Genomic DNA, 27,695 nt, shown 5'->3' on the forward strand with positions numbered 1-27,695 from the left:
CTCATCTGCCCACCTTCGAGGCTCACTTCTCCGACTCACCTGGCTTTCGGTCCCCTCCGGCGGCGCGGCCCGCCCCCCTGCGGACCCCCCAGCCCGGCCGTCGTGCCCTGGAGGATATGGGTTACAGACCGTGCGGAGACACCAGCTCCGCGGGCGGCTGTCCTGGCTCAAGTAGAAGAAAACCACCGGGGCCAGCGCCGGGTACGGCAGCCCCTCCGCCTCGGAGTCCGCGCTGCCCGGGTCCTTTTCCGCCGACCCCGGCCCCGGCCGGCCCCCGGCCCCCGACAGGTCGTTGAGCCGCGTGAAGCTCCGGGGCTGTCCTGACTCCTCGGTGCCCGCTCCATCCTCCTCGTCCATCCTCTGGCCAGCCGGGGCCCCGGGCGGTCTCGAGAGGGGCGAGCGGCGCCCCTCGGAGGAGGTGTCCTCACGCCACCGGGGGGCCCCGGCGGGGGCGCATCTGGGGGGCTCTAGGGCGCAGGCTGAGCCCCCGGGAGGGCCAGTTCAGCCCAGCTCCCCCTGCCCGCAGGGGCATGCTGCCCGCGGGGCGCCGGGTCGCAGGGAAGCCCCGCCCGGCGCGAGTCCCGCTTCCCCAGGGCTCCTGGGGCCCCCGGGCCAGCCGGCCGGCTCCCCCTCACTTTGTTCCGGCTTCTTCGCTTCGCGCCCAGGCTCCGGTCGCCCGATTCGGCGCTACCTTCGGCGAAGCGGCCGGGAGAGGGGGAGAGAGAAGGGGGTCAGAGCGCGGGGGATACGGGGGAGGGGCGCTCCCTCTTCCCGCGGCGCAGCTGGAGCAGGATCTAAGGGGTCAGCATCGCCCCGGCTCCGCGCCAGCGGCGGCGGGGGGAGGGGAGGAGGGATCTCTTTGGGGGTGGGTTTGGAGGGGGTGGGGGGCGGCTCCTTCCTCCGCCCCGCGGCGGGCTCACGGTCCGGGAGGGGCGGGGAGACGGTGGGGGGCCGTCCCGGGCGGGGGTGGAGGCGGAGATGCCGCCGCCGCAGCCGCCGCGGTGGCTGCCGCTGCCGTAGCTGTCGCCGGCGCCACTGCCTCCTCCTCCGGCCGAGACGCGGAGCGAGCAAGCGAAAGCGGCGGCGAGGAGCCCGGCGCACACCACAGCTGGATCCCTCACTCCAACTTCAAGCCTCGGCCCCGCCTCTCCCCAGCCAGCCTCGCGGCCAATCCCCGCGCGCCGCCGGCCCAGAGCCGCGCGCCCATTGGCGGGCCGCCGTGGCAGAGCGGGCGGGGGCGCCGGGGGAGAGAACCACAGCTGGAATCCGGTTCCCACCCCGAAGCCCGGGACCGCCCCTCTCCCCTCCCCTTGCCCCTGGGTCCCCTCCCCTTGCCCCTGGGTCCGCTCCCGAAGGCCAGAGCCAATTAGACGGCTACCCAGACCGAACCCACTTTCCTATTGGCCGCTGGGGTCTCTGGGACTCCCCTGGAGGGAGCCCCGGGGAATCAGAGTATTCGGCGCCGGGTCCTGGGATAGCGCTGCGGGCCCCGGGGCATCCTTTGTCCACGACCCCTAAAAATTGGACCACAGCCGGAGGGTGGGGCTCAGCTCTGGGCGGGCCTGGAGAAGAGAGGTTGGCAGCCGGGCTGTGGGGTGTGACCAGGATCCCAGGGCGAAATCCTGGGTCTCCACCTGATCAGTCGCCCACCCTGGACTCGAACCTGGGAGAAGGACCGAAGAAGGGGAGGAGCGGAGCAGGACGTCCCCGGGGTAGGGCTTCAGGTTGGAGGGCGGGCGGTCTCGGGGGAAATGGGCGGAGCCAAGGGAAGTCCGGGGCGAGCAAGGTCTGGGCGTGCTTTCCAGCAACCTCTTGGCCTTGTAGACCCCTCTCCTAGGTCCGCTGCTGAGACTTTGACCCTGACCTTCTAACCCTGACCCGCCGACCCTGACCTCACGTCAACACTCCCGAGCTTCATCCCCTCTGCCCCTAGAGGTCCTTCGAAGGCTGTGGATCTCCCGCGGGGGGCTTCGCGCTTGAACACGTGGCCTCAGACAGGTCATGCCGGTCCCAGGGCCCAGGGCCCCCAGAGCAGCCGAGGAGCAGAGAGAGGCTCCCGCGAAGGGACCTGCGGGGGCCTCGAGTGTGTGAGAGGGGGTGGAAGCATGGAGCTGGGCTTTCTGAGTCTTGACCTGCAAAGTCTCACCACCACCCCCGCCCACTCCGTGCCTCAGTTTTCCCCTCTGGAGTTCCAGTATGGCTGGGAGGCTGTCCGCACACCTCCGCTCTACCCGGAGCGGGTCCTCCAGGGTCGGCGGCTCTCCGCGAGCGCACACGCACGTGCACGGCCGGGTCTCGCCGCGCCCCACCTCCCCGAGTCCCCGGGCTCAGTCAGCTCCAGCCCTCTCCCACCGGCGCCCCGCAGGCTGCAGGTGCCCGGGAGCAGAGCGCCGCGGGAGTGCTGGGCGCTGGAGTGAAGTGGGGCGCGGAGGGCATCGAGCCTTAGATGTCAGGAAGCGCTTCCCACCTCTGGGAAGGTAGACACGGCGGCGGAACCAAGCAGGTCAGTCAATTCTTTGTGCTGAGACTCGCGGGGCGCTGACGCCACTGCGGAGAGGCGGAGGCAGGGACCGGGTGACCTCCCGCCCCCGCCCCCCCCCCCAACTTCCAAGGCTGAGCCACCCGCGCAGCCCCCGCGCGCCTCGGGCCGCCTGGGGTGGGTGTCTCAGCTCCCTCGAGGGCGCGTTGCAGGGAGTGCAGAGGGGAGGGCCACGCCGCTGCAGCCTCCCGGGTTGCCCTTTCGCCGAATCCGGGCACCGAGTTGTGCAAATGAGGCCGAGCTCATTTGCATTTCATGCTAATGAGCCGATCCCTTAAGTGCCTTTCCCTCCTGGCGGGAGTCTCTGCTCTCATTCCGCGTGTGCCCTGCCAGGCTTGAACTCTCAGCGGTCTTCTGGGAGAGGGGCCTATTTCTGGTTCACTCCACGTGTCTGACACCTTCGTCCCTCCCGCAGGTGGCAGTCTGCCTAGTGGGCCTGCCCTTCCCCAACAGGGTCAAAAAGCCCCAGGGCTGACACCAGGAGGTAGTGACTTTAATCATACCCTCTTTGCAGAGGGGAGGACGAGCTCAGAAAGGCTCGCCCAGCCCAATGGTCAGGTTTCCTGGTGGTCAGCTGGCCCTACACCTCCATCCATCATCCAGGCCACCTCTGTCTCTGAGCTGAACTCTGTTCTAGAACATACCCAGAGAGGGAGCGGAGTATGGGGCAGACACACATTTACTTCCCTGGCCTTGGGACCCGGGGTGACCTGCCACCTAAGGCATCCCGATCCCTGGGCTGGGGCACCGGAGGACTCTGACATCCAGTCAGAGATGCTCTCTTCGCCTGAGGGGGGATGGGGAGGAGGGAGGCAGGACCTACAGAGAAGGCAAAAGGAGGCGTGAAACCATCTTTAACTCCCACCCTCCAAGCCTCGGCTCTGCCATCACCCCCTCAGAGTGCCCCTTTTTCAGCAAGTACTGTGGTGCCTACTATGTGTCAACATGCTGAGGACACCGTCCTGAGCCAGACAAGAATCTGGACCCTCATAGCACTTGATGTTAAGGTGTGTAGTCATGAAATGATTTTCTGCCCCTCTAGGCTCTCTGTTCCCTCAGGACAACGGTTACGTCCCTTTTGCTCACCAGAGCCTAGTCCGGTCCAGCTTGGCACGTAGCCCATACTTCATAAATCTCTTTAGATGAATGAGTAACCTCAGGCAGGGAGGAGAATGAGGCACAGGAAGTTCCTTGGGCCTCAGTTTCCTAACAAAGAAGTCAGGCCTAAGTGTTCTCTAAGATGATTTTGGGGTTTGAGGGAGAGCCTTCATATAGGACCTGCTCTGCCAGCCCCTTCAGCCCCCTCCAACCCTCTCCCCTTTACACCTCCTGCACAGCCTGGCTGGCTCCCTCAGGAACTGAGACGATCTTCCCATCTGTGAGCCTTCTCTGCTCAGCGATGATACATCATCCCATGTCGTCACCTCGCAGCCTTGGGAGTTGTGTGGTGGCTGTCCCATTTTTTAGATAAGATGACTGAGGCTCAGACAGATGAACTTAGTGAAGTGACTTCTCCAACTGTGAGGTCCGATCTCCCCTGGCGCTGGCCCCCAGCTCCTCTGGGACAGCCCTGCCAAGGGAAGAGAGGCAGCAGACGTAAGAGCCCGTATCTGAGCAAGCCAGATATTCAGCCTTGCCCTAGTCAGAAAATGCTAGCTCTCCCGGAAGCCTAACCCATTAAGGCCCTAACTCTAACTCCTTCCTTTGAACTTACAGTGTCCCTTTGTCGAATGCATGCCTGGTACCAGGGGAATGGAAGGAGGACACAGAGCAGAGGGAAGACTGGCTAGAGAGGGGTGGGAGACACCAAATGCACCCCCTTTCACAGCCGCACTATACCTCCTGGGCGGGCGGGGAGAGGAAGGCTCAATACCTCCTTGGGGCAGGGGTGGGGGGAGAGGAAGGCTCAGCGGTTTTTATTGTCCCCTGAAGACCGTGGAAAGAACCAGATGTGCTGAGTGGTCTCGGGCCAGTCTCTGACCCTCTCTGGGCCTTGAGTATCTACCCATAGGTGGCCAGAGGTACCTGCCTTGTCACCTCATTCGTGAGGGTCAGTGAGACGGAGACAGAGGGTTTTGCAAACTGCCTAGACTTTCCAGAGCCAGGGCTGGCGCTGCCAAAAAGGCCACCTGTGCTTCACCATCTCCCCCCTCTCCGCTCACTGCCCCCCAGACCCGGCTCCACTCGCCCAAGCCTCAGACTTCCTGCCCGAGGCTGAGCAGGCTCCAGCCAGAAAAGGGCCACCTGACCTTGTTGGCCGGAGCCCTAATCCCCTCCAGATGGGACGGTGGCTTGCACCGAGGACCCAGCTGCCTAGTCAAAGCTGGGCCTGGTCCCACTGACCGTGTGTGGCTGGGTGTGACCATGTGCAGACCCTGCAGTGACAGTCCAGTCTCCCACTCCTCCCCCCTGCTGTCGTCCTCACAAGCAGTGGCCCCATTCGACTCTCATCTCTAGCAGCCTCTTCTGGCTGTCTGTACTGCTTGGCTCTGGGGCTGTGAGGGTGCCCGGGCCCAGCAGACCCTTGAAGGCTGTGGGGAGGGAGACAGCTCCTTCCCCGTTCCCCACCGGTCAGCCCCAGCCCACTACACCCGCCCTCCCCAAAGCACGCTTCCCAGTGCCTTCCCCGAGGTGGAAGTTTCTAGATGGGGTTTCTGGGGTCCGTGAAGATGCGAATGCCAAGGGCAGGACTTGCGAGCATCCGAAGGGACAGGAGCCGGTCACAGAAAAGTACTAGCTTTCCCTTGCAGCAGGAAGGACTCAGATTTGGAGAAGGACTTCCAACCCAACAGATGTTGCAAATGACAGAGAACCGTCCTTGGACTGGTTTGTGTGAAAGCTGGTGGTCATTATGGGCCCCCTGCCCTGAGTTTCACTTGAGCTGCAATGACCACGGACTGGGGCAGCGTCCCTGGAGAAGGCGGAGGGGTCAGCGAGCGGCGCACCCCTCCCACAAGCAAGGCAGAGGCCCCGAGGTTCCCGCGGGATGCTGTTAGGTTTATTCCAGGGTGAGTGGGTGCCCATGGGGGAAGCGGCAAGGATGGCCAAGGGCACCCGGTGACAGGGTGCCCAGGGATGGCCACAGCGTGCTCAGGGCTCTACCGGGCCTGGGTCTCCGGCCAGCTGGGAAGCTGGGCCTCCTGCCCCTGCCTGAGGTGGCCGAGGCAGTCACGGATGTAACAGTTTCCGTAAGTCGCAGGGCTCCGTGACGGGCATCGAGCAGGCTTGGTCCTCACACACGTAGGCCGTGGCCCGGTCTTCCAGCCGCCGCAGGGTGCTGAGGAAGGGCAGCTGGCGGGACAGGAAGCTGGACGGGTCCCCATTGGCCAGGATCAGCACCTGTGGGAGCAGCAGAGTAGACGGTCACCGGGGGCTGGGGGGTGCTGCGACGCTGGCGGGGCCCACGCGGCTTTCCTCTCCCAGGCCTCCAGAGGAGGGGATGGTGGAGAGGTGCGGGGCGGGTGGGGGGGGGGGCGGCGGCGCTGGGCAGGGGAGTTGGAGGCAGGGGCTGGGCTCGCAGACTCTAACCTTGTTAGGGATGTAGATGGAGTGGACACACTGCAACAGAGCCTTGGTGTCCTTGGCCTGGGGGTCTCCGCAGATCACGATCTGGCCAGAGCAGAAGGGTAACTCCAGGGTCAGGTGCAGGGAGCTGGACCAGACCCCCCAGGGGTTCCCCATCCTCCCTCCACTCTGCACTATAGCCCCAGGAAGGAACACAGACTTGGCTCAGCCTCCTCCAGACCAGCTGCCAGGAGGCTGCCTCAGATGCAAGCTCAGCAAGTGGGGACGTGGACACACATACCCGGGAACACACAAAGTGACGGTGTCCCACACAGTGGCACAGACACGAACACAGGGAGACGTACCCATAGGCGCAGACACCAGCACACAACACACACACATATACACAGAGACATGCAGGCAAACATGCAAATATAACCTGAACACGGGGCATGCACATGCAGGCAGGCAAATGCAGACCGGTGAACGCTCACCGGCACACGCTCAGCAGACCTGCTCACACACAGTCACACACCCCCAGGGCCACACATATCTAGATATGCACATGCAGCAATAACGCAAATAGGGACTGGCACGCAGGTAAGCATATAGCCACACACACACTGGCAGACCCAGCTACACAGACACACAGAGACCTACAGAGAAATGCTTCACCAGCCACAGGGACCCATATCTAATCCCTGCCTCCCACCCTCCCTGCACTGAGAACCCCAGCAACAGGTGCTCATACAGCCACTTGCCCATGCCAGAGGCCTGGCCCCTCAGATGCGCACTCACTCAGGTACCTCTGCTGAGTAGAGCAGCTCAGACGGACATCCCCATGAAGACACCTGCACACATACTCCTAGACGGCCACACACTCACAGACCTGAGCTCTGGGGGACGGCTCCAGGAGTACCACCCATGTCCCCATCCCCTACTGCAGCCCCAGATCCCCTTCCACCCAGGGTCCCAGCGCCAGTGCCCTTGCCCCCGCCCCACCCACCTGCTTGAGGGTCTGCTGATGGGCTGAGAGGGCACGGACCATCTCGGGCAAAGCCACGGGGACACGGCGCATGCGCTCAGAGAAGGCGGTCAACAGGCGCACACACTTGTCCATCCAGTCTTTGTGCCCCGTAAAGCCGTGCAGCCGAAGCAGGCTGTGGGCTGACACAGAGTTGGCACTGGGCTCCGCGCCATCCTGGTCTGCAGGGGGAAGCGGAGCAGTGAAGGAGGCTCACTGGGTCCCGGGACCCCGCCCCAGGATTGTGGCCACAGTTGTGGGGGGATGGGGATGGGATGGAAAAAAGTACCCCCCCACCCCGCCCACTCCTGCTCCAGCTCGGATGGTAAGGCCAGCACCAACAGTTGCTGATCTTTTGTTCTCTCAGCCATTTGCCCCAGGGTGAACTTTTGGTCCCCCAGGTCCCCCATCTCACTGTGGATTCCTCAATCCAGCCACCCAGCTGCTGGAACCAGAGTGCCACCATCCTTGTCCCTCCCCCCTCCCCAACTTCTAATCCACCCAGAATCTACTGGGTCTGTTGCCAGAGTAGACTAAATCCCACCACTTCTCCCCATCGCATACTTCTAGCTTGTCTGTGGCCAGCCCTCGCCCCGAATGAATGCCACTAACGGCCTCCTAACGGGTCACCCAGTTTCCTCTGCTCGCTTCGGAAGGTCCCTTGTCCACCTTCAGTCAGAATGATATTCCTAGACCTAACTGGACCAGATTACAACCTACTTAAAACCCGTCAGAGATTTCCACTCCTTGCCATGCCTGTAAGACACTGCAGAGATCCAGCTTTGCCCTCATGGGCGCCTCCCCTCCTCTGGCCTCGGCCCCATCCTCCGTCCTCCAGGCTCCTCCTAACCCTTGGCTAAATGACGCCTGTCCTCGGTTTGATCGGATCTCCCCCTGGCTGAGTTGGGCCCCGCAGTTGTTCTCTCTCAAGGTCCTTTCATTCCTTCACCTAACATTTATGGAGCACCTGCTATGTGCTGGGCCTACGCTAGACTCTGGGAATGTAGAAGGAAAAGGAAGTCTTGCTCCTGAGATGCTTACATTTGAGTTGGGGGAGAGAGACCATGAACAGACCAGACGCGTCAGGTGATGGTGAGCCGTACTAAAACAGAAGTGGCCCGGCGTCTACTTCCTGATGGCACTCACATTGCAAGTATGCATCTGTGCATGCACTCGTGTATTAGTCACTACTGTTTATTAGCTGTTTCCCCTGCTACACTGTATTTCGTGAGGGTTAGCCTTGTGTGATATGTGACTCCAGGCACGCCAGTTACTGCTACCCCCCATGTTCCGCCAAATAGCTAAATTCGTTTCTATGTCTACCCTGTGAGTTAGTACCAACATTAGCTCTGTTAGCTCATATTAAGAAACTGAGGATCTGGAATATAAAGAGACCAACTCCGAGTCAATTGGTTATAAGCAGTGGCGATGCAAACCCATGCTGGCTCTTTACCCATTACGCTTCACTTATGCCTCCCCCAGGGAAAACCAAGCCCTAACTGGGTCCACGTCAGCTCCAACCCACCACTGACCGTCCTTCAGACGCAGGGGCAGACCAGCCCCCAGCTCGGCCTCACTGCTGAAGTAGCCGCCACCTCGGGAGTCCCAGAAAAGCCTATCCTGCGTGTCCTGCAGCCGCAGAGCCCACTCGAGCCAGGAGCTTTCCTGCGAGGCCTCGTACAGATCCAGTAGGCCCCGCACTACGAAGGCGTAGTCCTCCAGGAAGCCCCAGCAGGGCGGGTTGCTGGGGGGACAGGCATTAGAGAAGGAGCTGGAGACAGGCCCCGGGAGAGAGCGGCTTTCCCAGAGGAGGCCCGTTGCCGGTACTCTCCGGTGGGTGCGCTTAGCCCATTTCCCGGGTGGGTAACCGGGCCCAGGGAAGTTAAGAGCTCACAGTGAGCGGACAGCAGAGCTGGGATTGGAGCCTACCAGGAGGTAGGGAGAGGGGCAGACATGGGCCTGGGATGCCCAGGGAGACAAGCCTTCCAGGGCCGCCCCGCCCCTGACCTGTGCTCTATGGTTCCCCCGGGGCCCGCATAGCACGTCCGCATCAGGCGGCCACTGGCCACGTCAAACATATGCCTCTTCAGGAACTTGGCACCATTGACGGCATAGGTGATCAGCCTCTCCAGACCCAGGACAGCCCCAGTCACAGCGTAGCCAGACACCATCAGTCCTGGAGGGAGGAGACACTGGTGGTCGTGAGAAGCTAGCCGGGCCCTTCCAGGCATGTCCGCCTTGCCAACCACCCCCCCCCCCCAAGCCCTGACACCTCTCTGGAGCAATGGGGTGAGAGCTTCTGCCCCCTGTGTGTGACCTGGGGTGGGTCACTTAAGCTCTTTAAGCCTCGGTTGGTTCATCTGTAAATTGGGGATGATAAACCAGATAAAGGGAGAATTGATATCTAGCAGCTGCCTGACGTATAGAAGGGGCCTCTTGAAGGGTAAATCTAAACAGGATCAGGCGTCAGGCCTGGCCGCCCCACCGTTCCAGGCGGCCAGCATCTTGCTGTCCAGGTGTGGCTTCGGCCGATGTTTCCGGGCCTGAAAGAGCTTGTCCAGCCCAGCGTTGAGCAAGGTCCGGACAGCGTCCACGTCCAGGCCAAAGCGGGCAGCGGTCAGTTCCAGCGAATACCGGACAGTCAGCACATTCTGGCCCTGCAGCTCCCCCTTGGGGTCCTGAGGAAAACAGCCCTTTGTAAGAGGAAGTCCCTTCACTTGCTGGGCCTCAGGACCCCTCCCCTGTCCCCGAGCATCCTCACCTGACTGGGGCTGATATTGCCGGCCTCCGTGAGTCCGTAGTGCTTCATGAGGAGCTGGCCCGAGGTCAGGGGCTCAGTGGCACCCAGCACAGGCTCAGGAAGGAGCTGCTGGACCTCTTTGACCGTCCACACATAGAAGGCACCCTCTTTGGGCCGCATGCCCCGCTCTGGGGGTGAGTCTGCGTCCTCTGCGCTATAGAAGCCTCCAGACTGTGGGGAGAGGAGAGTTGGCTGGCCCCAGCTTTAAGGGCAGCGGAGGACCCAAGCCCTCCCGCAACCAGGCCCGCCTGCCTCAGTAGACACACACCCGATGACTCAGGTGCCGAGCCACGTACTGCAGGATGCCTTTGGCAACGTCGGAGTAGAACTCGTCACCAGAGATCTGAGGCGGGAGGAAGGAGACTGTAAACAGAGGTCTCTGGGGTGGCCTAGGTACAGAGAGGGCAGTCAGCATTCTCCCAGGAGGGTGGGGAGGGAGCCTGAGCATATAGGAGGGAATCAGGGGTGAAGTTAAGGTGGGGGCCACAAGTCCCCAAGAAAGCCCTAGAGAGGCAGCCAGAGGTAGGTGGACAGGCTAAGTGTCTGCCCTGGGCCGGGTTCAGGGGTCACCTGGAAGGCCTGTGTATAGGCCACTGCGAGCTGTGCCTGGTCGTACAGCATCTTCTCGAAGTGGGGGATGTGCCACTGGCGGTCCGTGGAGTAGCGGTGGAAACCCTGTGCCAGGCAGGACATGAGGCTAGAGGCCGACCCCAGCCTCTGTCCCCACCCCCCTGCCTCCGGCTGCCCCCTCCAGGGAATGCCTAATCCCTCTCACCTGTCCCACATGGTCTCGGATGCCCCCGTTAGCCATCATTTTCAGGGTGTGCAAGGCCATCTGTTGGGCCCGAGAGCCATCCTGGGTCAGTCGATGGCTGAGCCAGTAGGAGAACAGGAAGTTCAGGATCACTGTGGGCACCAAGAGCACTTGGGTGAGAGCGTGGGGGAGACAGGGGGCAGAGATCTGGGTGATCGGGAGGCCTTTGGCCAGGCTGGGGTTAGGGGTTCACTCAACAAGCTGTCTCCCGGGACACCCTGGAGGTTAGGAGGTCAACGGTCAACATGGAAGACAGAACATCATTACCCAGGTCAGTGTCATGGGGTTGCCGCTCAGACCAGAAGTCAGGTCTTCACGAGCGAGCTACTGGCGGGTGGGGGGAAGGAGCTCACTGGCCAGTCAGGAGAGCAGGTGCTTAATGACCCAGCCAGCGGTCAGAAAAGATGGGCCAGACAGGCATCAGAGGGCTGGGATGGGGGGTGGCACACGCGTGGCGGGGGGGGGCACAGACCCGGCGTGGGGAACTTGGGGGCCTCCGCAAAGCCACCATACTCTTCATCATAGCCCTCGTCCAGCTGCTGGAAGCAGCGGCTGTTCATGGTGGCGGCGGAGGGGGGCACCTGTCGGTCACCCATGCTGATCTCCGAGCGGGCCAGCAGGGCTGTGGTGACACGCTGGCTGTTCTCCAGCAAGGTGTTCCTGTTCTGTTTCCACTGTGGGAGGCAGGGGCAGACCCGGAGGTCAGCCTACAGTGGGGGCCCCTCGCCCTTGACCTCCCCCCCCAGTCCCCACCCCTCTCCACTCCCCAGGAGCACACCAACCTGCTCCCGTATCCTCAGCAACACCGTGCGGAAGCCAACTCGGGTCAAGCCATCCTCAGGGGGAAAATAGGTGCCCCCCACAATGGGCTGGAGGTTGGGAGTCAACCACACGTTCATGGGCCAGCCCCCACCACTGCTGGTGGCCTGGCAGAGAGAGGGCGAGGGTGAGGGGAGCGGCCCCCTGTGCACAGATGACCCCCTGCCCAATACACGGGAAGACTGCTTACTTGCACGAAGGTCATATACACCTTGTCCACATCCGGCCGCTCCTCCCGGTCAACCTTCACGCTGACGAAGTCCTCACTGAGCAGGCGGCCGATCTCCTCATTCTGGAAGGATTCTTCCTCCATCATGTGGCACCAGTGGCAGGTGGAGTACCCCACTGGAATGGGGCCACGGTGGGCCGGGAGGGGTACCAGTGACTGGTTGGAGGTTTCCTGGGAGGCCCCAGGCCCAGAGGACGCTTCCCCTATCCACTACCGCTCCCTTCCTCCCATCCCAGGGAAGGTGGCTACGTTACCTGAAAGGAAAATTGGCTTGTTTTCTTTCCTGGCCTTGTCAAAGGCTTCCTGTCCCCAGAGGTACCTAGGCCCGGCAGGGTTAGGCATCACTCACTAGCCCCAGGATGGGGGTGGGTGCAGGGGCGGGGGGTGGTACAGGAGGGGCTGAGAGCCCAGCTGCTCCCCCCCCCCCCGCCCTGCAGGGGAAAGGGCATCAGGAGTGGTCCTCACCAGTCCACAGGGTTGTAAGCATGTTGCAGGAGGTACGGTGACTTCTCATTGATCAGGCGGTTGGGAACCTTCTGGAGTGTGGATGGGGAGCAGCTGGTCCGGCTTCCCTTCCCTCCAACAGGCATGGGCACTGTACTGTTGACCGTCACACTTCGGTCCTTGTCCCGGGCGGAGCTACCCCTGGCATGGGCAGGTGGGTCAAGTGAGGGGTTCCCCCCTCCCCGGGCCTACCCCAGAGGCCCATACTAGCCGCCCGCCCCTGCCCTCTGGCCCCTCTCCTGGAACCTCCTGCTCCCAGCCCAACCCACCTTTCTGAACCACGGGGGAGACCGTGGCCTTTGTGCTCCCCCTTGTGTTTTTGGGGGGGTGAAGGAAGGTGGCTCATGGGGGGCTCCCTGCCAGGTTAGTCTCCCCCAACCTCTCAGACCTGGCCGTGGGAAGGATGATGACTGTGAGGTCAAGGTGAGTCACAATGGGCAGAATGGCCCTTCAGTCTCCATTCTTTCCCCCACAACAGGGCCCCTCCCCATGATGGCTGTGCTGGAGATATCTCTCTGGCAGGCCTGGGCTGGTGATCTGGGCAGGAGGCTGCCTGCTGCTGGTGGCTGGACAGGGCAAGAACTGGATCTGGGACTGGACTGGGAGGGGGGCAACGAGAGGAAAATCGACAATGGGGATCTTCTCACTCAACATCCACCCCTGGGCACTTCCATGAGGCCAGACCCGCAGGCCGCCCAGGGAGTCAGAAACTGGCTCAGATCTCGGGGGCGGGGGCGGGGGCTCAGCCTGGGAGCCTGGCGCCGCAGGGCAGACCTAAATGACAGGCCTCTGCAGCCATAGAGCTGTGACAGGTCAGTCCAGGGTGCCGCTGGATAAGGACCCTAGGCCCAGCATTGGGGTTCAAGGAAGGCTTCCTGCAGGTGGTGTCAGGAGAGTCCCCGGGGAGCTAGCCCTGCAGCAGGAAGGGACGGGGAGACGGGAGGGGGGGCGGGCAGGGGCGCGTTACTGCCTGGGCCAGGTCTGGAGCAGACTGGCGTGGGGAGGAGGCAGGAGGGGTGGCCGGGCAGGCACTGGGGACCAGCGCAGTGGACCGGTCCCGGGAGCCCTTGGGCGCAAGGCGCGCCGCAGCAGCCCACTCACGCGCCCGTACCTGCGGCTCGCGGCGAAGCCGGACCCGGCGCCGGGCAGCAGGAGGCCACGGCCCAGCCAGGCCCGTGCGCCGAGCATGGCTGCCGGCGGCCGAGGCCGGGACGCTGCGGCCGGGGGAGGGAGGCCTGCAGGCTGCGAGGGGCGGACCAGGGCACCCCCCCCCGCCCCGCCCCGCCCCGAGCCTCGGGCGGGTCTTCGCCGAGACTCCCGGCCGCCGCGTGGCTGGTCTCCGCGCGCCGCCCGCTGGCCGAGCATGGGATGGCAACCCGGGCAGCCCGGGCTTGGGAGGACGCGCGTCTGTGCACAAAATCGGGCTGACTCAGCTGCCCGCGGGAGGATCACCCTTCATGGGAAGAACATGGAGGGTTGTGAGGCTGTCAGAGCCGTGGGATGCCAGAGCCTCAGGTCATTTTGTCCAACCTGGTCCAGACCCACCTGGCCAAATACGCTCCATCTCAAGGTTCTGCGCAAATCCCACCCACTCCCAAGAAGGCTTCCCTGAATAATAACGATGAGCCAACGTCGTGTCCTATCGTGTACTTTACACACTTGTCTCATTTGCTACATTCAGCCAATATTTCTTGAGTGCCTACTGCCTGCCAGGCACTCTGCTTAGGTACAGTGGTGGGCGGAGAGAGACCGGGCTCCTGCCCCTGGGTTGCTCAGTCTGTTGAAGGAGCCAGAAGTTAATCTGACAGCCACACACATGAATGTAGGACCACCCACTTTGAGAAGTGCCATGACTTCTCATATAAAAAGGAGCCTGGTCTGGTGGGAGAGTCGAGGCAGGAGAGGCTTCCCCGAGGAAATCACATTTGTGTAGCAGCCATGGAAGAACAACAAGAGGATGGGGTCCAGAGAGGGTGTGGGGGGAGTGCTGGGGAAACAGTAGAAACCGATGTGCAAAGGCCCTGTGGCATAGCAGTGAGTCAGAGCTGAGGAACTGGGGAAGGCAGGCATGGCTGCAGGGCAGAGAGCCAAGGGAAGAGAGAGAGGAGAGATGACGTTGTGAGTTTGGAGGAAGGCAAGCCTCCAGGTCCTGGTGGGACTCAAGAGCTGTGAGTTAGGAGTTTTGGTTATGAGAGAAGAACGATATTGAAGGGCTCTGGTCAGGGGAGTGACCCTGCGCATTGGAAAGGTCCCTCTGGCTTCCTAGTGGAGAATGGACTGGAAAGGGGCACGAGTGGAAACAGGATTGGTTAGGAGACCCTGGCAGGACCCAGGGGAGATGGTGGAGGTCCGCACCTGTGGAGGTGGAGGTCATGAGAAGGTCTTGAGGCCTGTAGAGGAGGAGACATCCTCAGGATTGGCAGTGAGGGAGAGGGAGGTGTCAAGACTGGTTTGCAGAGCAGGGCTTATGCTGGAGGGTGAGGCCATTTGCTGAGGAGGGGGCACGGAAAGGCTCAGGCGGGATTTTGTGAGGTCAGTTTTGGACATGTTGGTTGGAGGTGCCCTTGAGATGCATGTGTGGAGAGAGTGTGGAGAGGAGAGGTTGGTGGGAGGAATCAGGGGGTTCAGTGTGCAGACAGTGCAGGCCTGGAAGCAGCACGAGGAGAGGAGCAGGCTCAGGGAACTCAGGGGTGCACCCATGGAAGATACAGAGAGAACCACTGGAGGGTCAAGGGAACACCAGGAGAGGGTGGTGTCCCAAAGGCAACGGGACAGAGAGTTGCAAGGAGGAAGGATCCTCATGGTTGGATTCTGGAAAAGCCAACCGGGATGGGACAGAACAAGGCCTACTGGCCTTAGCAACATGGGTCACTGGGTGGGCTTGGCTGACAACAAAAGCCGACTGGAGTGGGTCAGGAGGAGGGAAAAGAAAGGAGGCAGAGAAGTAGCATGGGTGCTTCATCTGAGGGGAAAGATGGAAAGACTTTCAAGATGGATGAGGCTAATTATGGCAAATATCAAGGGGAAGGATTTGGTTGAGAGAAGGCAACTGACATCAAGGAGAGAAGCGATCTCTGAGAAGGTTGGAGTGGTGGCGGAAAGGCTGGCAGGTGGAGGGTCTGGTGGGTGCTCCCTGGAAGAAATGAGATTAAGATCAGAGAGCAGGAAGCCTGCCTTGAATGTGAAGGAATTTAGGGTGATGACAAGCCCAAAAGAGTGACCATGGGTAAGGGTAGCTGAGAGGTCAAGGCCATCCTCCTGAATAATGGAGTCACGCAGAGTTAAGCAAGATCTGGGTGAGGAGATTGTGAGCCAAGACCGAATCATGGTGAGAATGAGGTGGAGCACAGCCCCAGGTGGAGAGCAGGCAGGACGGCCAAGTGGCTCCAGCCTCCAAGAAGGAAGGCTCTTATAGGAGGCAAATGGTCCAGAAGGAGTTACGGGGAGCAAGGCTACCAACCTCTTCTTTGTGGGGGTCAGGCAGCACCCCTTGGGAATCCTCAGGAAAGTCAAGTCCACAAGGGAGAGCCAGTTTAGAAGAGGAGGGCCCAGGTAGGGGAGAGGCGATGGGTAAGGCAGCAACCAAGGATGGAGACCTCCCAGGTGTGTGTGGCCGAAGACAGATGGGGGCTGGACTCTGGGCACTGCCTGGCAAGACCAGGAATGAGGGGTATGATGGACTCATTGCTCACGGGTAGTGTCTCTGAAGAGGGTGGGCCGGGGGCCAAATGAACACTGGCCTGGGAGGAGCCACATAGCAACCTCATAGGGAAGAAACTCTTGTTCCCATTTAACAAATAAGGAAATGGAGGCACAGAGTCATAGAGAGGTTAAGTAATTTACTCAAGGTCAGGGAGCATAACCACTTATTACTAAGTGATAATTATTATTAAGTGCAAATCTTGGAGCAGAGTTTTGAACTTTGTCGGTCTGACTCCTAGGTATGTGCTCTTGTCCATCCTGCCTGTAACAGCCATGGTAGGACTCCCTCCCTCCCTCCCAAACAAAGAACAAACAAACAAAAAAAAGCAGCTCCTTTCCCCAGTCCCCCTTCCACTTAAGAAAGAGAGCAGCATTGTTCCCCCCCCCACACACACACACTTTGGTGTTTCTGGTCTATGGAAGGCTGTTTTCCCTCAGTGACCTAAAAGGGGGTGGGGGCTGCTAGTAGGGCCAGACCCTGAGCACTGAGGACAAATCAGTGTCGGGTGGTCCAGTGGTGGGAGAGCATTGAGGAGAAAAGGAATGGGGGTGACCATGGTGGACTTCAGAAGGTACCAGGCCCTGCCTGATACCAAGAAACCTCCCCTTGGTTTCTTAGACCCGACATAAGCCCTCAGGAGGGGTCAGGCTCTCTCAGCAGGGCTGAGATTGAATTTCTTGTCCGGGAAGGGGGGTGGGGTGGGTGGGAAGGAAGGTGGGGGAGGGTAGAGCCAGATTTAAGGTGACTCAGTAAAACAAAGCCGGAGGGCTCCAGGACCAGGCTTGTCTCCCCACTGAGTTCCGAGCTCCTGGAGGCCGTGGGCTTAGCAATTCTTGGATCCCTCCCAGGTGAGCCCGGCACTTTGTTCACGGTAGGTCAATATTTGCAAATGAAACCTGGGGTACAGCCTGGGAGCTCAGGGCTGTGGAGCCAGACAGTCAGGAATCCCAGCCCCGGTCCGGGATAGCTTTGTGACTTTGAGCATGCCGCTTAACCTCTCTGAGCCTGTTCACTCACCTATAAAATGAGAGCAGGACCAAGGGTTATGCACTTGGTTTAACGCTTTGCTGCCCCCATTTTGAAATTCTTAATTTGGAAAAAGGGCCCCACCTCTTCATTTTGCACTGGGCCCCACAAATTATGTAGCCAGCCATGAGTGGGAATAGTATGATCTACCTCAGAGGATCGTTGTAAGGATTAAATTAAATAATCTGTCTAAAGTGCTTAGCAGAGAACGAGTGCGCAGCGAATGGGAACACCTGCCTATTGTTCCCTGCCATGAGATCATCCCCAGTGCTGATCTGTGGTAAATGAATGAAATGAGAGAATGAGTGGGAGCCTGGGGAGCATCTGGAAGCGAAGGTGCCAGGCTGTGGGGGTTGCACGGAAAGTGGGAGCATTTTTGCGCCCCACACTGCGGGGCACTTGTTCCCACGGCAGCCGGAGATTCGCGCTGTGGCCCTGACCCAGCCGCTACGCCTCGCAAAGGGTCCACTTGGTGGGAGGGGAGTCGGCGGGCTCCAGTCTTTACCACGCGGGCGTGGTCTCAGCCCCGGGAAGTCGTCAGTCTCAAGTTCCAGGAGCCGCGGAGTGCTGCGGAGGCCCGGACGAGCGCCGAGGCGGGCCGCGGGGCGAAGTCCCAGCCTTTCCGGGCTTCCCGGGGCGGGACCTGGGGGGGTGGGGGGGTGACAGCCCGCTCCGCCCCCGCCCCGCCCCGCCGCCCGCCGGGGGCGGGCCCTCGCGCGCGCATGCGCCGGGCGGCGGGGGCGGGGCGGGGCTGCGCTCAAAGGAAGGGGTTGGTGCCCGCCTGCGGAGGCTGCTGCAAGGGCCCGGCAGAGCCCGACGTGGGCAGCAGCGGCTGCGGCAGGCTCGCGAGCGGCGGTGTGAAGGCGCCCGCCTGCGGGAAGACGCTGACCGAGGCGGGGAGGGTCACGCCGGCTGGCACGCTGCTGAGCGGGAGGGGCAGGGAGGCGCTGTAGGTCATGGAGCCCAAGGGCGCCCCGACCGGCCCGCTGGCCGCCAAGCCCAGCTTCGGCGACCCGGTGCGCATCTGGTCCAGGGTGGGCCTGCCCTGCTCGCCTGCACCGAACGGGTTGGTGGGAGATGGAGCGCTGAGACCTGCGGAACGAGAGTGGGTGGGGGGCTTGGAGCGCGCCAAGGGACGCAGCCCTAAATGGGGGGAGGGGAGGCAAGATCTGGGGTCTCAGAAATAGGGAAGAAGAGTAAGATTTTTAGGGCAGGGGCCGGGCTCTGAAAAGAGTGATGGAGAGAGCAGGAGGCCCCTAGTGTTGAGACCCGGCGGGGACAAGGGGTATCCTACCTGTCAGGAAGGGGTTTCGGGTCTTTGCAGCCTGGGGCGCCTTGACTAATGAATCAAGGTTGACCAAAGAGGAGGCTGAAGGGCCCAGGAAAGACTCTGGAGTCCGGCATGTTCGGGCCTCCTTGCTGCGGCGCTGGGTTAGCGCTTCCCCCAGTACCCCCAGGTCAAACGCATCTGGCTCCTTGGTGCCATTTTGCTTGGAACTGGGGATGGGGTCTCCAAACAGGTCCAGCTCTGGAACAGAGATGATAGAACTCATTGGTAGGGAGAGGGAATGGTCACTCTGTGGGAAGAAGAGGAGGGAGGTCACCTCTGGGTGGGCCTCATCATTCCCCAGAGCTGTATCATCCCCTGCCTCCTGCTTACCCGCAGGACTGCTGGGCTTCCCCGAGGGCAGGGCCTGGGCACACTCTGGCCCCTCCTTGGTCTCTGTGGATACTGGAGGTTTGGCAAATGGGTCAAAGGGCGAGGTACCACCTAGAGCTGGCCAAGGAGGAAGAGGGAGAGGAGGTAGGTTGGCAAAAAGGGCAGGCACTGGTCTGACCCCTTTCAGGCAAGCAGCCCTCTTAACACAGACAGAATGTGCTGCCCCTTGGCACTGGAGGGAGGAGACCCAGAAGTCCTCCAGCCCCTCACCCACACCCTCTGGCCCTCTGCTTACCAGGTGCATTGGAGGTCTCCACTGAGGCCCCCCAAGGGTCAGCCCCAGTATCGGGGAGTTTGTGCTGGGGGGAGTTCTGTGCCCAGAGGTCTGTGGAAGGGGGTCTGGCGGGCAGTACTGGGGTCCGGCCCCAGGGCTCAGAGGAGGAGAGCATAGGGGGCAAGTCCCAAGGCTGGCTTCTGGACAGGGCACTTCCTGAGGGAATAGGAGACCAGGGGTCTGCAGAAGGCCCCCAGGAGGAGCCACTGGGCTCTGTGTTCGGCCTGAGACCTAAAACAGGAACAGCACAGCCATGACCTCAGGCCCACCTTTACACCCAGTCCAGGGCCCTTCCCAGTTACCCAGGCCGAGTTGGGAGGCCAAGGGTCCCATCTCACAGATGGGATGCTGACTCAGGACCCACCCAGCAAGCTGGAGCCCATATTGAGCGAGTTATGCCAGGAGCCTGGACTCCCAGGCACAGGCAGCTCAGGCCACCTTCCCAGTCAGGGATGGGCTGGGACAGGAAAGGCAGAGTGACCAGGGGAAACAAGAGAACATTTCTGAGTTTTCCATGAGCGGGTCTCTTCCATACGTGCTCTCCCATCCCTCACTACAACCCCATGTCCCAGAGGAAACTGAGGCTCAGAAGGGTGAGTGACTTGCCCAGTGGTCCTCAGCTATGGGGAGTGGGTGCCAGCAAGTGGCCTGGGAAGGAAGGGGCTTTCTGGGGCCAGCGTGGGAACCTCTTGCAGCCCTGCATGCCCACCTGGGATGTCCCATGGGTCAGCGGAGCAGTGAGTGGAGGGCAGGGCCGGGGTGGGTGCGAAGATGTCTGCCAAGTCCAGGATGGAGGACTGTGGAGTGGGAGAGGCAGCCATGGCTCAGAAGTGGGCAAGACCAGAGGAGGGCAGTCCCTGGCCCGTCTCCCTCAGTCCAGCTCATTCTCTCCTTTATTCATTTCACAAACATCTACTAATGATCTCTCACCTCTGTACAGTGCTTTGCAGTTTATAAAATGTTTACTCATCCACTTAGTGCCTGATGTTCATAACAACCCTGTGCAGTAGGTAATGCGGGTAGTGGTGTGCCCATTTTACAGATGCACCAGCTGAGGCCCAGAGAGGGGAGAAGCTTTGCATGAAGTCACACAGCTGGGGAGAGGCAGAGCTGGGATAAAACCCGGGCCTGCCTGACCCCTTCCTCAACTGTCGTGATCCCCAGCCCATTGGTGGTAAAAGATCTTATGACAAGTCTGCCTTCCTAAGTCAGAAACTAGCCACCGTGAACATGGGCAGAAAGGGGACAGAGACACCCTAGGGGTAGCATGCACTGCTTTGGAGGGTGGCTTTGTTCCCAGCAGCTACCCACTCCCCTATTCTTGGAAAGTATGTGTATGAACCCAAGATATTGTCAGTACCATGTGCCTGAGCCCGCCCGCCCAGCTGCATCCACAGCATCACATAATCCTAGAACACCAGAGGTGGAGCTGTCCAACAAAAGGGGGAAACTGAGGCCACAACAGTGATGTGCCCCAAGTCAGAGTGGCAGCAAATCTAGAACCCAAATCCTGGGGCCTCAGATCAGGATTCTTTGTATCCCACTTCGCTCTCAGCTCAGTCATCAGCCCGTGCGGTCTGGGTCTGGGGGCTACCACACCCCTCCACTCTCATTTTCATTGAATAAATGCTTTAACAGTGTTTACTGTATATGAAGCATGGTTCTAAACTCTACAAATATCAACTCAGTTCATGTCGCAGGCTCAGTCAGCCCATGCACCGCAGCCTCTCCCTACCTGGCTGGTTTCCAGCTTCTCCTCCTCCTTTCTCTCTTCTCTCTCTGGCTTTTTATCTTGCCAACGGCGGACCGCAGCCCCAGCGCCATTGGCCACAGGGGAGTCATCTCCCGGCCAGGACCTCACCTCCTGCAGAAGGCAAGAGGAGTGAGGACAGCATGAGCAGCCCAGGCTGGACTGGAGGGGACTGGAGCTGGAGTTGAGAAGGGTGCAGTGAGAGAGAGGTTAGGCACAGCAGGACCGCCGGGCAGAGCGGGAGGAGCCTGGTTAGTGCCTATGCAGCACCTGCACCAGCACGTGCACCTGCTCTTGCTCCTACACCAGCACCTGCACCAGCACCTGCACCTGCTCCTACACCAGCACCTGCACCTGCACCAGCATCTGCACCTGCTCCTACACCAGCACCTGCACCAGCATCTGCACCTGCACCAGCATCTGCACCTGCACCAGCACAGGAGGCTCGGCCCACTACCTTCTCATGCTCCTGCCGGCTCAGACGCAGAGCCAGCTGCAGTTGCAGATCCTCATCCCTGTGGGAGGCTGGGGGGACTGGCTGTTAGGGAGGAAGAGAGGGGTGAATAGGGCCCAGTGCTCCGTGCACTCCCAGGCCACATAGCCCTGCAGGGGGAAAGGGATGGAGAGAGAAGTGCCCACTCTGAGTGGGTGCGAGCGGCCAGCTCCCAGGCAGCAAGGTGGGTGTGGCCTCCTCCCTGCCTGGATCTGCTACCAGTTTCAAAATCCAGAAGCTTGATCCTTTTCTTCTGGGTTCCCTGAGTGCCCCCAAGCCCAACCCCAGCTGCTTCCCTCCCAGTCTACCTGGATCCACAGAGGCAGAGCGGATGATATCGGGGGTGGTTCCCTGTCCCCCCAAAAGGACAGCTGATGGCAGGGGTTGTGGGGTCAGCACATCTCTGTGTCTCCCAGCACACTCACTGTTTCCCTTCCACGGGACTGCAGCAGGCGCGGAAGACACACACGTACCCTCAACCCACTAGGTACTCACTGCCCTTTCTAGGCCCAGCCAGAGGGGACTGGAGGCAGGGAGGCAGTCCCTGCCAGAACAATCGCAGGGACAAGGACAGGCCCGGTGCTGTCCTTGGGAGCTGGACTGGGGTCTCGGGGCCCAGAGTAGAGGATCCTAGGAGTCAAGGGTGTGGGGCATCGGGGTACCCTTCCTTCCTCCTTCTAGTCCCCCCCATGCCACCCCCAGCCCAGCTGTGGGGCCTCCCAGGCTGCCCCAGGGGACTCACCTTCTCAGCCTCCTCACGGCTCATGGCCAGGGCCAGCTGGAGCTGCAGCTCCTCTTCTCCTGACGTCTGGGGCCGGGCCTGCTCCAAGTCAGAGGTGTAGCGGGGCGACGAGGAGGAGGCTGCAACGACCAGCAGCAGCCATCGTGGCTTCTGTAACCACAGAGGTGCCCGAGCCACTCCCCCCCACTTCCCCCCATCAGAAAGTTAAGGCTCAGAGAAGGAAACTGAGGAGGAAGGAAACGGCCGGCAGTAGAGGGCTCCAGGGGCCCAGGCGGCATGCCTGGCCCTTGGTGTACGGTTCCCCATTCCACCCCCGCCAGAGACTCCAATCCCTCCTTTACAGAGGTGCCACTAGCTCAGGGTTGCCTGGCCGGGCTCCTGATGTAAGACTCAAAGCCAGGTCCCCTCCTCCGGCTCCTGCACTCTTCCCGTGGGAGGGTCCCATCCTGCTGGGGTCCAGTGACGAGGGAGGTTTCAAGGGCTGTCAGTCAAGGCCACGTCATCAAGGGCTTTACGAAAGGAGGGCCCTCCTGAATACCCCTCAGATCCAGGAAGCCCACAGCAGGGCAGGGAGGAGAGTCAAGAACGGCTCTGCAGCCACCCCTGTTTTCAAGGACAGTGCCCTCGAGCAAGGGGTCATGAGGAATGCCACTGATGGAACGCCCTGTGCCATGTGTCTGGGCACAAGGCCAAGGGCATTCCTGGGCCTGGTCTCACTTAATTCTCACATCCAGCAACTGGAGTAGATAAGATTTTCCCTACTTCACAGATGAGGAAGCAGAGATTCAGAGAGGCGGCTGTCTAGATCACTCAGCCGGAAGGGGGCACAAGACCGCCTGCTACCGGATCGGGCGGCGGCCACACTGTCCCACCCTGGACAGCTCCCGGCCCCCGCTGTGCATTAACCTGTGGGCCACCTGCTGTGCCTGGCGGCTGTCTTCCGCGCCCCATTCCTCATCCCTGTGAATGCTCGTGACATCCCTCGGAACTCAGGCTGCCCCCCGGCCCCAGCCCCGGGGCTCACTCACAGTTGTAGGAGGACGGGGAACCGCGAGAGCGACCGAGGCCCGGCTGCCCGCTGCCAATGCCTGTGCCCTCCAGCGCCATGCGCTCCTTGGTCTTGAGGGCATGGGTCCGCTCCTGCCGGAGGCGCTCCTCGTCCTTGAGCAAGGCCATCACCTGCTTGACCTTCTCGCGCACGTTGACGCCCTGGTCCTTGCCGTCGCGGTCGATGTACTGGAAGTCCTTGAGCGTCTGGATGGTGTAGAGGTTCTCGCGGCACTGATGGGCCACCCGCTCGGAGCCCGTCTTGAGCAGGTAGTCCAGCAGCGTCAGCGCCTTGTACACGTGCCGCCAGTTCTTGCCACTGTCGTTGAGCCGCCGCCACAGCATGCCCATGACCTCGGCGAAGGCCACTGTGTTGAAGGTCAGGTCGGCGATCTCCGACATGAGCGAGCTGGGCGGGCCCCACGGGTCATTGCTGGTGGCCTCGCGCACCTTGATCTCCGCCTCCGAGTAGTTGTGCACGATGTTCTTCACCTGGCGCCGCAGCGCAGAGGTCGTCATGGCTGGGGACTTGGAGATGGGCGGCCCCTGCCCCAGCTGGAGGTGGAGGGCCGAGGGCCACCGTCTCGAGGTCACGGTCTCCAGAGATGGGCCGCCGTGCTCTCAACAGAGCGGCTGCGTCCTTGGGTTCCACATGGGTCTGAGGAAGAGAGGGACGGAACTCAGGGGCGATGGCCTGCCTCAGCGGCCACTCAGCCACAGACTGAAGGCCTGGCCAGGGGTCCCCGCGGCCAGGAGCCGCCGTTGGCAGGCACTTCTAGCTTCGCGTGCTCATTGCTCATCACAGCCGCACTACAAAGTTGAGATTATTATTACCTCCATTCACAGACCAAGAAGTGAGGTTCATGGAGCTGGTGTGAGCCAGGAACTACCCTGGCAGACAACCCCACCCCCCAGCCCTTGCCCTGAGCGAGAGACACAAAAGTCACCCCAGGAATGCCTGCCCGCCCTGTTCCTGCCTGGCTATGGCTTCCATTTCTGCCAGGATCTAGGTTAGGACCAATCCTTTCCAGCTCCTCGGTCCCCAATCTCCTCATTTCTCATGGCTTTAGTTTGTACACCTTAATTCATTCAATGCCTAGTTCCTGGGGCCTTCTCTGAGCCCAACACTGTGCCAGGCACAGAGCATAAGTCCTGGCCCACACACATCCAGTTGCAGGGGCACAGACGATTCAGTCGAGCGTGGGCATGCCCAGGAGCACCCAAGCTAGGAAAATCAGGGGGGACTTCCCAGTGGAGGTGACGGCCGGAGATCTGAAGGTAAGGTGAAGCTGCAGGGTGAGGAAGGGTAGCTCAGAGGGAATACTTGAGCTGGGCCAGAAGCCCAGAGAGGAGTATGAGGCAGGAAGGTGGGCCTGCCTCTCAAAGAGACCTAGCCACAGCCACCCCTGTGGTACACACAAGAGCACTGAGGTCAGGGAGGGGACGTGGCCTGCCCACAGTGGCACGGCGTATAGGCGGCAGAGCTGGGACTAACCCCTAGGTCTCTAGAAGATGAATCCGATACTTATTGCCAGGGTTGTAATTTGTAATCAATTCATCTGATTGCTTTATTGTTTCAGTTCCATCTCAATCAGAGTGTAAGCTCCCTGAAGGCAAGGCTGGTCTGAGCACCCCAAATCTGAGGCCCTGGGTGCGTGGCAGACCCCTGATACCCCAGCTGAGGGGGAAACAGGTTCAGCCTGCTGTCCTCCCCCCAGCTTCAGGACCAGGCCATCTGGGGAAAGCAAACCCAGGCTCAAGAAAAAGGTTCTCCCAGGGCCCTACCAGAAACCCAAACCAGAATCCCCCTGCCACAGCCGTTCCTCTGGTATGGGTACACACACACACACACACACACACACACACACAGGCTGGACCCGCAGAACGTCCACACCACCTGTGAACCCCCACCAATACCACCACCCATGGATTTTGCCCCTCTCAGCTCTACCCTGGGACTCGGCAGGAGTCAGAGGCTGCCTGTCCTGCCCTCCCCCCATCTGGACTTTCCCTCCACCCAGCCCTGCCAACCTTGCGCTCAGTTCAAAGCAGCCAGCAGGTCTTGGCAGGCTTCTTCAGGACCCAGGTGCCTGGGAGAGCTTGGTCCCAGAGGAGGGGATCCAGTGGGGCAGCGGGGCGGATGGAATGCTGACTGAAAGGCTGCCTACCTTCTGTCTGCTGTCTGTCCGTCCAGCCTGGCAGGGCTTCTGTGGGGATGCCACTAATGCTTGTTTAACTCCTGGCCTCCCCCTCACTCGTGACTCAGACCCGTCTTTACCTCCCTAACCGGTGGGCTGGAGGGTGGCAAGAGTCAAGATGAGAAATAATTGTGCCCCACAGCCCGCCCTGAGTGCACACCCCTCCCAGTGCTGGCCAGGGAAACCCGCAGAACCAGTCAGGCATCCTGACTCCACCAGCAGCCCTACCAGAGCCTGGCTTCCCCAGCCCTCCAGCCCAGCCTGGGGTACTGGGAGGGGCCCTCAGCATGGACCCTGCAGGCCTGCCTGGACTCTCCTTCTAGAAGGGGGGGAACGGAGGAGACTTCTCTGTGCACCTTGGCTGGAGCTGGGGGGAAGGGAGGGATCGGAAGCCCCGGGGAGGTTCCTGGACTTCCCTCCCCTAAAGTTAGAAGGGACAAAGTGGGGAGGAAGAGGGGGGCAGGGTGAGGCCCAGGGAAGACGGAAGGGAGGGAGGAGGAAAGGAAGGAACGCGGGAGGGAGCAGCTGGGAGCCCTGCCAGCAGTGTTACAAGCCCAGCGTTTTACCGAACACAATATGCCCAGAAATAAAAGGGAGTGAAACAGAAACCCGGCAGCCTGTGGCGGCAGCGGCAGGCCCAGGCGGGCGGGTATGGAATTACTGCAGTGACCTTGAGCCAGACCCTGTCAGGTGGAGGGGAGGACACTGAGAAGGCAGAGCCTGAGAGGCTCGTGCAGGGATGGGGTGGGGGGGCCGGAGGCAGGAAGGTAGGGAGCAGAGTGGGGAGGGGCAGGCTGGGGGGGGCAGGCCATGGGGCATAAGTCCCTGCTCTCTCCTTTATATAGGGTGCCAAGGAGAACTTTACAGGGGAGAGCGGGCTTCCTTCCTCAGGACTGGGGAAACTGTCAGGGCTAAGGAAGTAGAGGGCATCCCCAGAGTGGGAGAATGAAAGAGCTGAGATATGTTGAGTCACGTGCAAGAGTTTGTCCAAAGTGTGTGTGTGTGTGTGTGTGTGCGCATGTGTGTGTGTGTGTGTGTGTGTGTCCCACCGGCCGGGAGCGCCTCCCATGCCCGAGCCCCTGCCCTGCACCAGGTCAGCAGGAGCCATGGGGTGGGGGGTGGGGGGGAGGGAGTGAGTAACTCTTGCCAGCGGAAGGACGGCTGTGAGCTAGAGCTCTAAGCTTAAGTCCGCCCTGAGGTGGCTGTGTCCTGGGACCCTGGACAGTGGTGGGGGCTGCCCTGAGGCTGGAGGTCCGCCAGGGGCTGAGGAGGAGGGGTGGGCAGAGGAGAATGGGAGCCTGTGGGGAGTGCCACCAAAGATGCTGGCCTCAGGATGGGGAGCTAGCCCTTGAGTCCTGCTTCCTGGGGGCTGCAGGGGGGGAGGAGGGAGGGGCAGCCGGCAGGAAGCCTCCAGGATCCTCTCTGGCCCTGTCCTCCTCACCCCTCTCCCTGGGACCTGGAGGAAGACAAAGCCCCAAGCCTTCCATGACAGGCACCACCCCTGCCAGGGAGGGGCCAGCTTACCTCTGGTGCAGGCTCCCTTGGCCCCCGCCCCGGGACCACGAGCAGCCTCTGCAGTGACCTTCCGACCCGCGCGGCAGGGGGACAGCACAGCCTCGAGGTCGTCCCCAGAGCCATCCACCGTGGACCCTCGTCCTGGCGATGCGCCCCCCCCTCCCAGGAGGTGCAGACCCCTTGGAAGGGTGGCGGCAGGGTCCCCAGAACGGGCTGCAGCTCTGCCTCTTGGCCGCTGGTGTTTTAGACGCCCAGCCGGCAGGCGGCCCTCGGAGGAAAGTTGCTCAGCCGGCCGGGCAGGTCTGCCTCAGCAGTAACAGGACACAGGAGGACGCGCAGGGCTTGTTAACCCCTTCCTGCTGGCTGGGCAGGCGGCACCTTCGAGGTGGGAAGCCGGCCCGCTGGCTGTCCCCAGGAGGTACAGATCCAGAGCCAGGGCTGCTGGCCCACTCCCGCCCGGCAGTGAGTTAACCCTTCCCCCGCCTCAGCAGGAAATAGGGCGGGGGGTGGGGGGCTCCAACACCCACCCCACTCCTACCCATCTCTGCTGGGCTAGGAAGACCGCTCCCGGGGGTGGCTGGCCCTTTGGTGGATTTGTTTTCTGTGGGCTCCAGCTGGCCCCGTCAGCCACCCTGAAGGGAGCATCCAGGCTCCAGGCATAGCCCCTCTTGGCCTGAGGAACAGAGTGACCTGCTCTCTCCAAAACTCCTCCCACTCTCACCTGGAGGATGCTGCGGCCCATGAGGTTTTTATCCGAAGCACCAAATGCAAAACCAAGCAGGTGGGAGACCGCGGCCACCTCCCCATCTCCCGTCCCCACCTCTGCTCCACCAGCACTTAAGGCAGTTGAGGCCAGCCTCAGCCAAGTTGCTCTTCAAACTCTGGGAGCCTGGAGCCCACTCGGCACAGGAGGCCTGGCCCTGAATGATGATTTTGGCCAGAAAGCCATTCAGGTGCTGAGTCGAGCTGACAGCCGACTTTCCTTTCCAGGAGC

General features: G+C 61.3%; 3 protein-coding genes across 19 annotated transcripts in view; all 3 read right to left on the reverse strand.

The window, feature by feature from the left end:
• Positions 1–773, reverse strand: part of CACNA1G (calcium voltage-gated channel subunit alpha1 G) — a 62,494-nt gene extending 61,721 nt beyond the window's left edge. For all 14 annotated transcript variants that reach the window (XM_027625246.2, XM_027625235.2, XM_027625247.2 and 11 more), the window contains exon 1: positions 119–773. In XM_027625246.2, coding sequence (XP_027481047.2) covers positions 119–357 — 239 coding nt within the window. In that variant the 5' untranslated portion in view covers positions 358–773. The remainder of the gene's footprint in view (positions 1–118) is intronic.
• Positions 774–5,515: 4,742 nt separating this feature from the next.
• Positions 5,516–13,520, reverse strand: SPATA20 (spermatogenesis associated 20). 2 transcript variants are annotated; one of them, XM_027626075.2, is made up of 16 exons: positions 13,345–13,520; positions 12,195–12,374; positions 11,984–12,048; positions 11,691–11,845; positions 11,464–11,607; positions 11,154–11,355; positions 10,643–10,773; positions 10,438–10,542; positions 10,136–10,210; positions 9,829–10,038; positions 9,553–9,745; positions 9,075–9,243; positions 8,600–8,811; positions 7,050–7,249; positions 6,068–6,148; positions 5,516–5,878 (listed from the first exon to the last, which is right to left on the reverse strand). In XM_027626075.2, exons 1-16 carry the CDS (start codon positions 13,419–13,421, stop codon positions 5,708–5,710), a joined length of 2,370 nt encoding a protein of 789 aa, XP_027481876.2. In that variant the 5' UTR covers positions 13,422–13,520; the 3' UTR covers positions 5,516–5,707. The 2 variants fall into 2 exon arrangements, with proteins under 2 accessions (XP_027481876.2, XP_027481875.1); XM_027626074.2 differs by lacking the exon at positions 13,345–13,520 and adding an exon at positions 12,503–12,654 and having other exon boundaries at positions 5,708–5,878.
• Positions 13,521–17,601: 4,081 nt separating this feature from the next.
• On the reverse strand, positions 17,602–27,128 carry EPN3 (epsin 3). 3 transcript variants are annotated; one of them, XM_027624544.2, is made up of 10 exons: positions 26,711–27,128; positions 22,970–23,646; positions 21,942–22,060; positions 21,164–21,244; positions 20,692–20,820; positions 19,666–19,753; positions 18,918–19,187; positions 18,623–18,739; positions 18,257–18,490; positions 17,602–18,054 (listed from the first exon to the last, which is right to left on the reverse strand). In XM_027624544.2, the coding sequence occupies exons 2-10, from the start codon at positions 23,505–23,507 to the stop codon at positions 17,720–17,722; spliced, it is 1,911 nt and encodes a 636-aa protein (XP_027480345.1). In that variant the 5' UTR covers positions 23,508–23,646; positions 26,711–27,128; the 3' UTR covers positions 17,602–17,719. The 3 variants fall into 3 exon arrangements, with proteins under 3 accessions (XP_027480345.1, XP_027480347.1, XP_027480348.1); XM_027624546.2 differs by lacking the exon at positions 21,164–21,244; XM_027624547.2 differs by lacking the exon at positions 18,918–19,187.
• Positions 27,129–27,695: the final 567 nt, after the last annotated feature.

Source organism: Zalophus californianus, chromosome 16 (genome assembly GCF_009762305.2).
Source record: "Zalophus californianus isolate mZalCal1 chromosome 16, mZalCal1.pri.v2, whole genome shotgun sequence".
Lineage (NCBI taxonomy): Eukaryota > Metazoa > Chordata > Mammalia > Carnivora > Otariidae > Zalophus > Zalophus californianus.